The 9,532-nt window shown below is 35.2% G+C and overlaps 1 protein-coding gene across 1 annotated transcript in view; it reads right to left on the bottom strand.

Annotated features, from left to right (window-relative positions):
* Positions 1-3,833: 3,833 nt before the first annotated feature.
* ZSWIM2 (zinc finger SWIM-type containing 2) overlaps positions 3,834-9,532 on the bottom strand; it is a 29,169-nt gene continuing 23,470 nt past the window's right edge. The window contains exons 8-9 of the mRNA XM_029932961.1: positions 5,640-5,793; positions 3,834-4,741 (exon numbers count right to left, since the gene is read on the bottom strand). Of these exons, the coding sequence (XP_029788821.1) occupies positions 3,986-4,741; positions 5,640-5,793 (910 nt within the window). The 3' untranslated portion in view covers positions 3,834-3,985. The remainder of the gene's footprint in view (positions 4,742-5,639; positions 5,794-9,532) is intronic.

Raw genomic sequence — 9,532 nt, 5'->3', positions numbered from 1 at the left:
TTAACTAGTTGTTACTTAACCTTCTAATTTCTGTATAAGTCTAATTATATGAAACAGAAATTGGTGTTTTGATTTTTTACTTTGCTTTTCTGTTTGGAGTGTCATTGCAACTACTGTATTGCAAATGATGGAAAATAATTGCATATGTTAAAAAATATGAAACTTTGTAAAGTAAAAAAATTTTTAAATTAAAAAATAAAAAAAATAAAAAAAAATAAAATACAAATCTTAAAAAAAAAAAGATGAAAACCTAAAAAAAAAAAAAAAACAACACACACACACACACACACACACACACACACACACACACACTCCCGCAGGGAGGCAGAGGAAATACTGAGGACCAGGAGTTAATGGAGTGGTAGAACTCCAGATAAGGTTAAATGCCCAATCAAGGCAGGTTAATTATGACAAGATCAGAGTCATAATTATGGTAAGATCAGAGTCTGATTGGGAAAAAATGAAATATTGACCTTTGGGTGGATGAGCCTGCACATTTGGAACCACCTGACTCTTATGAACTCTCTGAAAATGCAAAAGTAAGCCAACCCTTCCCCTTAAGAGCTAGCCTGCCCACCTCCTTTGCTTGAAGGCAATGCGGAGTCCTCTCCCCAAAAAACATCCTTTCTCCCCCTCCAGGACCTGCCCTTACATTGTTATGGCAACTAGGCATAGAATTATGGTTAAGTCACAGAAAAACTCAGAAAGATGCCAAATATCCTGAAGAATCTGTAAGACCTATCCATTATGTACTGACAGCTACTGGAGGAGAACCTGTGGATCTGAATGCTGAGAGTACTTACTCAAGGGAACCAGAATATATAATAGGGCAGGGAAGAGTTTATTAATTTGGGAGCTTTCTAGGGATATTGGGTTAATCAACTTGGTTAGGACTACAGGTGAAGGTGTACTCACTCTGGAGATAACTCCTAGAGACATGGAAAAAGCAATACATAATACTAAGTAAAGTTGAAATACCAGAACGCCATAGCAAACAGTTGACCAAGGGATTTAAAAACCCATGGAAGACAGCATGCTGGAGTAAATATACCTTGTAAGGTCAAAAGCCCCACCATGAAAGGCCTGCAAAATATACCATTTACCAAAGTTATAAACTGTGTTGCTTTGAGGCACCAGAATCACTAAAAGTTCAGTGATGGGTCTCTTCTACAACCTAGGGCTGACAGTAGGAAAGTCTCTTACTAGTAGGCTTACAGATGGCAAAGGGGGGTAATTGGATCTAAATAAAGGCCAAGTGGTAGTACTTAAATGTCAAAATCCAGGTAGACGAAATTATTATAACATGTGGCAGTTTCTAAGTAGTAGCCAGGAAACCTGACCCTACTCCTTGGTAGACACATGTTGCTCCAGAGAGAAGATTCAGGGTCTTCTCATTAGTAAAATTTGGGGGGTTTCTATGGACAGAGGAATGCCAGGATATGCACTCCCACATAAAAGACAAATGATCACATCTTGCATTCCCCACAACAGAAAAGGAAGTTTAATACCTGGTTGGTTATCTTTGAGTTATAGAGCAGTATGTTCCATTATCCCACATCTGGGAATACTGTTGTGGCCCATATGCTGGATGACACTAATGACTACAAGCTTTGGTGGCACTTGGAGCAGAAAAGAGCCCTGTCACAGGTCTAGACTGTGGTATAAGTGACAATGTTGCTTTGGCCATACAACCTGGAAGGCCGTGTCTAGTATTTGAAGTACTGATAAGTAACATGACCAGTGGAGCTTGTGACAGACCCACGTATAGGGGAATACATGTGGTTTCTGAGGTTTTGGAGCAAGGCCATGAAATATGCCTTTTGAAAAAGAATTCATGCATGCTCTGGTGGGGGAGCCCCTGACTGTGGTATACCAATTGATTGCTCATGTATCCACAAATGCCCATCATGAGCTGGAGCCTGTTAAAGCCACCATGTCATAAAGCTAGTTGGGCCCAGCAGCAAACCATCATAATGTGGAAGCAGTACATCTGGATAGCATTAGCAGTAAGAGAAGGTAAGCTGCAGGAGTAGAGAGCCCAGACCTCCATGTTATTCATCAATATTAATGTTGGAAGAGTGTCCCTCCTTTGGTTAATAACCATGACTGACTGACAGAGAAAAAAATGTGGTCTTGATTTCTGGATGGGTTGGATACATAGGTGCAAACTGGAAGTGGATGTCCAACTGCCCCGTAGCCTCACTAGGAGTAGCCTTAAAAGGCAGTGGTGAGAGAAAATTCTCCCAGTGGGTGGAGCTTTTGGCAGGACCCTTACCTATATGTCCATACACACCTAACCTGCTTGTCTGAAATCTTTCAATTTTTGTTCTTCTAGGTCCCTGGCCAGTCTGTCAGGTCATTCATCGTGGCTCTTGAGTCTGTATTATCTTAGTTTCAGGCCATATCTTCATAAATAGGATTACCTTTATTCTTAGAAATCACACATTTTCTGTGAAATTCATTTTGTCTAATAAATAACAAACCAAAGAACTATTTAACTTCCTCCTCTTTGTCACCTAATTAATATCCTTGACTCTTTCAGGGCAAAGCTTGTTCATAATCTAAGAAAGTTTTACTCCAGTAGTTACCTACTCTCCTTTTAAAATCATGGGTGTAGGACTTTATGTATAGTATACTACTGCAATGATAAAAACTCAAATAATTGCAGAATTATCATGATAAGTTTGACTAGTATAAGAATAGTGTCCATATTATATCTTTCTTTAAAGTAATCTTTATTTCTCCACTAGCATCCCAATTTCTTATTGTTCTTTTATATCTCTTTCATATATTTCACTTTCCAAAGAATTTTCTACACTTTTTTGGCAGGAAGAATTCTTTTAAAAAGACTATAAATTAGAACATAAATAACATTTGATTAATAGGAAAGTTATTTTGCAGTTTCCTTCAGCCTAACTTACCAAAGGAAAAAAAAGGCTAATAAAATTTTGGATTGCGACAAAGTATTTTGGTTCTCAATTTACATACTCAGTTACTATTTCTGAACTACATTTTAGTGACTTCTGTCTGTGATTAACTCCATCTTTAAATTCAAATACTATTTCAAAGAACTTTCTCTGCTTGATGTCTTCAAGATCTGTCCATAGAACTATGTATTCCATTATTACTATGACAAAAATAGTATAAGATTTTTTCCTTGTCATAGATAATAAAAATCAGTGAAATTATCAATGTTTATTATAAAAATTTGAAAACTGAGCCATAACTTTAAAAAAAATAAGCAAAATAAGAATTAAAGGTTATATTTTTCAAATGAATATTTTGAAACAATAGTTCATTATTTTGGAAATAGGTCTGGTTTAAAAAAACAGACGCTGTAATATTGATTATATCAGGAAATTTGGTAGTACTTGTAAGTTTCTTAAAATAAGTGAAACCATTCTAAATGTGGCTTAGCTTATAGCACTATAAGTATATTTTACTTTCCTTTCATGTATAACAAATACCTTTATGGAGATAAAGTGAAAGAGACAACTACCATCTGGAATTTCTTATAGGTTTGTGGTGAATATTAATGCAAGAAAATGCAAAAAATACACAAGAACCTGAAAAGAATCCTTCCGTGTTACATGCTATAAAGTGCAATGTTTAAAAATAGTGGCTCCATACAAGGAACATCTATTTCCTTAATTTAAGTGAAAATAGTTATTTTAATCATTATGAAATTAAATTTCTAAAAGTTATTCATAATTAATATCTTAAACATATTGATCAAAAGACTTAAAGATTTAAGTCTTGTAAGGAATGGGATCACTTAAGTGTAGCTAGTCACTCATAGACAAATAAGCAAAATGACAACAAAGAATTCTATACACATTTGTCAAGAGTATACGATGTTTATGTATACATGAACAAGTGAAACATTTTTATGTTTAGGATTCAAACATTTTCTGATGTTAATAAAAAATGCATCTTCATAACTGATCTCCTTCCAATATTAAAGATAGCTCAGTACTTTTTGTATTTAAGGGTGAGATCCAGCTCTTGACAGATTGTATTTTTGTCTAATTTTTCTCATACAATTCTTGTATCTTTCAGACAAACTAATTTTACTTGTACCACAACTGACAATAAGATTTGAATCTTCTTGTAGTGAAGTATTTGATCTCTTCTTGTCTTCTTTTATTCTAGCACCAAGAGTCTTCTCTGGATTGTGGTTAATAGGTTTACAGTCCTTGGCCATCTTCTGGCTTTGACTAGTGTGGTATTTTTCATTGATACATGGGCTTTCCATTGCAGTGGGACATATAATATTCTCATGAGTAATAGAAGGAAGAAATGTTTGAGATGATATTTTTCCAATGGGTCCAGTGGGTGAATCTTGAAGATACTTGGGAAAATGTTGGCTAATTTTACATTCATAGATTAATTTTCTTGAGTTTGAATCATCTAACTTGATGGAGAATAGATCATCTATTGTTATATTCTGATAGGTATCTGTTGGACTTTCAGGTGCATTCAACTTTTCAGAATTGTGTTGAGGTATGCTAGGGAAAATTCCAACTCTATTTTGTTTTAAGACTAATCCAGTACCAGGAATGAAAAGTTCTCGTTCTTCCTGTTTTGACAGATGAATGGTGTTTGTGTTTGAAATGAACTGATGTGTGTGTCCATTTACTGCTGCTCCTTTCCAGATTAAAGGGTTATATACAACTTGTCCATCAATAGGGCATGAATTGCATTTGTGGAATAACCACCTGTCAATACATTTCCTATGAAACTTAAAAAAAAAGTTACAAATGAATCAGTATATAATTGTCTTGTTTATAATGTACATTATCTATGTAAATTTCTCCCAGTTTCATTCTTGTGTTATTATTAAAACTACCAAAATGGAAAAGAATTATAATTTATCAAGTTTTATGGAAATATTTTGAAGAGGAAAATGGAATTGCTTATGGACTAATGTCTATTTTCAACATTAACATGGAAAGCCTTCTATGGATATTATTTTTGTAATCTCATTAAATCTTACTACTTAAGTCATTAATTTCTCTGTTGCTTTCTAATGAATGACATTTATTAAATAATAAAAACAGTAAGAACCAACTAGACTTGGAAACATATCTTGTAATGGTAAGATATAAAATAACAAATCACATTCTTGGGAAGAAAACAATCTACCAGACATTTTAAATAAAGGTGACTCAAAAGCTATAAATATTTAGTTAAAGTAACTTTATTTCAGAAAAAAACTAGTTACCAAATACATAATGATCAAACAACATTAGACTTTAATTCTAGTGAATTCATTTGAAATAGTAACTATGTCAAATTAAGCATCTGTTTCATCCAGTGAATCACAAAACACATTATTATTCTATAACCTTTTTCTTTCTGTGAGTAACTGAAGTAGATAAAATAATCTAACTTGAAGAGGCATTTATCTTTTCTGGATAGCATGTACAGAAATGAGTCCTAATCAATAGGAATCCATCCACAGGGGACAGAGCTGCCTTCTCAGTAATCTCTGCTACAGCTCTTCTACACACACTGTTCAATATGAACATCTCTGCACATAATAAAACTAAAAAGTGAAAGGAGAGACTTAAATTGTCAATTCATTTATAAACACTGGCCCTACAATGAAAGACAAACTAAAATGATGTGACTTCTACCTTGTGAGCACACGGTAGCAATCTTGTATGTTGACCAAGACGAAATGCTTTCAAACAAAGTCGACACTGGTAGCCTGGAGCAAGCAGCTTACTATTCTTTGTAATCAGTAAGAGAGGCAATGACTTTATCACTTGTTTTGGTGTGTAAACATTGCTGAATGAGAATGAGCAGAAACACATGAATGTTTATATGTGATTATAGATCAGGAAGTAATCAACAGCACAGGTAAATAACCTCCATATAAATAATGTAAACAAATCCAATATTTTCTTGAACTGAAGGTAATAAATCTCATACATTATGAAGTTATAAAATCTACTGTATTGATGCTGAACAAGATGGATCCTACTTCAACATCAACTTCATAAATAACAAAATTTAGTCATTTCAAATAAAAACCCTACCTGAAATTTTTTGATTGATACTTTTTAATGTCTATGAAATAAGAATAAAATTTTAATAAGAACCATATACTCAAATTATTTCAGTCTGAACCAACACTTACGCCTTTGTTTAGAAAAATATAACCCAAATCACTCTGCCATCGGGTAGGAAGTAAGGTGCACAGTAAGCTACATTAAATATTCCAGGATACTATGATAAATTGGTAGATATGAATCTAGGAGGGAGCTCACTTTCCCTTGGGATATATGTTTACTACTTTAGGATTGTTAGACTACATTAATATGACTCTAAAATTACCAAACCCATTTTTGCACCAGAAGTACCAACCAGCATAACTAAGATCAATGTAAAGTAACTGCTATTTGATGCCATTACCAACTGATAAAGCAGATAAATATTTAAACACACAACTTAGCTAAAGGTTAGACACATTCCTATTATTCAAAAGTCGTTCAGAACAAAATTCCAATACAGGCATACCTTGGAGATACTGTGAGTTTGGTCCCAGACCACCACAATAAAGTGAGTATCACAATAAACCAAATCAAATGCAGTTTTTGGTTTTCCAGTGCACATAAAAGTTATGTTTACATTATACAATAATCTATTAATTGTGCAATAATATTATGTTTGAGAAAGCATGTACATATTTGAACTAAAAAATGCCTTACTGTTAAAAGTGCTAACATTATTTGAGCTTTCAGTGAGTTGTAGTATTTTGCTGGTCTTGCCTCAGTATTAAAGACTGCTGGTTGCTGAAGGCAGGGATGGCTGTAGCAACTTTTTAAAACAAGACAGCGATGAAGTTTGCCTCATCAACTGACACTTCTTTCCATGGGTGATTTTTCTGTAGCGTGTGAGGCTGGTTAATGGCAGTTTACCCACAGAAGAACTTTTTTCAAAATTAATCAATATTCTTAAACCCTACAGCTGCTTTAGCAACTAAGTTGATGTAATATTCTAAATCTTCTGTTGTCATTCCAAAAATCTTTACAGCATCTTCACCAGGAATAGATTCTATCTCAAGAAAACACTTTCTTTGCTCATCCACAGGAAACAACCCTTCATCTGTTTAAGGAATTCACCGGGAATAGATTCTATCTCAAGAAAACACGTTCTTTGCTCATCCACAGGAAACAACCCTTCATCTGTTTAAGGTTTACCATGAGACTGCAGCAATTCAGTCCCATCTTCAGGCTCCACTTCCAGTTCTAGTTCTCTTATTATTTCCACCACGTCTGCAGTTACTTCCTCCACTGAAATCATGAACCCCTCAAAATCATCCATGAAGGTTGGAATCAACTTCTTCCAAACTCTTGTTAATGTTAATATTATAACCTCTCCCCATGAATAATGTTCTTAATGGCATCTAGAATGGTGAATTTTTTTCAGAAGGTTTTCAATTTACTTTGCCAGATCCATCAGAGGAGTCAGTATGACAACCGCAGCCTTACCACATGTATTTCTACATTTCCAGGGAAGAGGGCAGAGTAGGAGCAGCTTAGGTTCACCTTGTCCCATGTGTACACCCAGATAACACTCATATCAGGTTAAATAACCCCAAAAATGACATGAATACTGGCAGAACAGACTGTTCACAGCTAAATGTAGAGAAGAGTCTACATCAAAGAGGGTAAGGAGGATGGAGATACAGTTGGGAGCCAAAATGACCTGTGGGACTGTCCAGAGTGGGGAGGGAGGCCATTAGTGTCAAAAGGGTGCCTCTAGTCAAGAGGACTAGACCCCAAACCAGGCACATACGGCATGGGGAATCTGTGCTGGGAAGATAAATCCCTGTAACATTTGGCTTTGAAAACCAAGGGGGCCTAATTATTCAAGTTTTTACAATCAGAGGGGCTTAACTACTGGAACTTTAAAAAGCAACAGGCTTGACTCTGAGAGAGTCAGAGGGATAAGAAACTGAGTCTCTGCCCTAAAAGACAAAGCAAAACAAACAGCCCCACTGAGATCAGCAAAGAAACAGCAGTTTTAAAAACACCCGGGATATACAGGAAGATGTATTTGTGAATCTCAGAGTATGTGCTGGAGAGGCAGCAATCTTTGGGAGACTATTCCAAGAACCAAATAGCTGGTGGGCACCATTTCCCTTCCCTAACCCCCAGTCTAGATACATAGATGTGTGTGGGAACCAGTGCAGTGCCAACACTGAAATGGGAAAACATCTCATACTCATGGATTGGAAAACAACTACTGTTAAAATGTCCATACTATCTAAAGCAATCTATAGCGTTAATACAATCTCTATGAAAATACTAACAGGGACATCTGGGTGGCTCAGTCAGTTGGCCTTTGATTTTGGCTAAAGTCATGATCTCATGATTTGTGGGTTCAAGTTCAATGGCCTCTCTGCTGTCAGCACAAAGCCTGCTTCAGATCCTCTCTCTCTCTCTGCCCCTGCCCCCTTGCACTCTCTCTCTCAAAATAAATAAATAAACTTAGAAAAAATACCAACAGCATTATTCACAGAACTAGAACAACCCTAAAATTTGTATGGAACCACAAAGACCCTGAATAGTCCAAGAAATCTTGAAAAAGAAAAACAAAGCTGGAGGTATCACAAATCCAGATTTCAAGTTATATTACAAAGCTGTAGTGATCAAAACAGTATGGTACTGGTAGAAAAACAGACATAGATCAATGGAGCAGAACAGAAAGTCCAAAAATAAGCCTATAATTATATGGCCAATTAATCTTTCACAAAGGAGGCAAGAATATGCAATGGAAAAAAGTCTCTTCAATAAATGGTGTGTGAACAGCTGGGCAGCTATATGCAAAAGAATGAAACTGGACCACTCTCTTACATCATATACAAATATCAACTCAAAATGAATTACAGACCAAATGTGAGACCTGAAACCATAAAAATCATAGAAGAGAGCAAAGGCAGTAACTTTTCAAATATCAGCCATAAGAGTATCTTTCTAGATTTGTCTCTTAAGAAAAGAGAAGCAAAAGCAAAAACAAAACAAAACCAAAAAGAAAAAAGGAAAACAACTACAAAAATACCTATTAGAACTACATCAAAATAAAAGAACTTCTACACAGCAAAGTAAACAACAAACAAAACTAAAAGACAACCTACTGAATGGGAGAAGATATTTGCAAATGACATATCTGATAAATGATTAGCAGCTAAAATATATAAAGAAGTTACACAACTCAACACTAATCAAATAATCTAATTAAAAGTGGGCAGAGGATATGAACAGGCATTTCTCCAATGAAGATTTCTAGAGGAAAGATGCTCAACACCACTGATCATTAGAAAATCACAATGAGATATCACCTCCCACCTGTCAGAATGGCTAAAAAAAAAAAAATACAAGCAACAATATGTGTTGGAGAGAATATGGAGAAAAAGGAACCCTTTTGTATTATTGGTGGGAATGCAAACTGGTGCAGCCCCTGTATTTAAGACAATATGGAGGTTCCACAAAAAATTAAAAATAGAAGTACCCTATGATCC

Source organism: Suricata suricatta, chromosome 3 (assembly GCF_006229205.1).
Source record: "Suricata suricatta isolate VVHF042 chromosome 3, meerkat_22Aug2017_6uvM2_HiC, whole genome shotgun sequence".
Taxonomy (NCBI): Eukaryota; Metazoa; Chordata; class Mammalia; order Carnivora; family Herpestidae; genus Suricata; species Suricata suricatta.
This window is presented reverse-complemented; position numbering and strand designations above follow the sequence as displayed.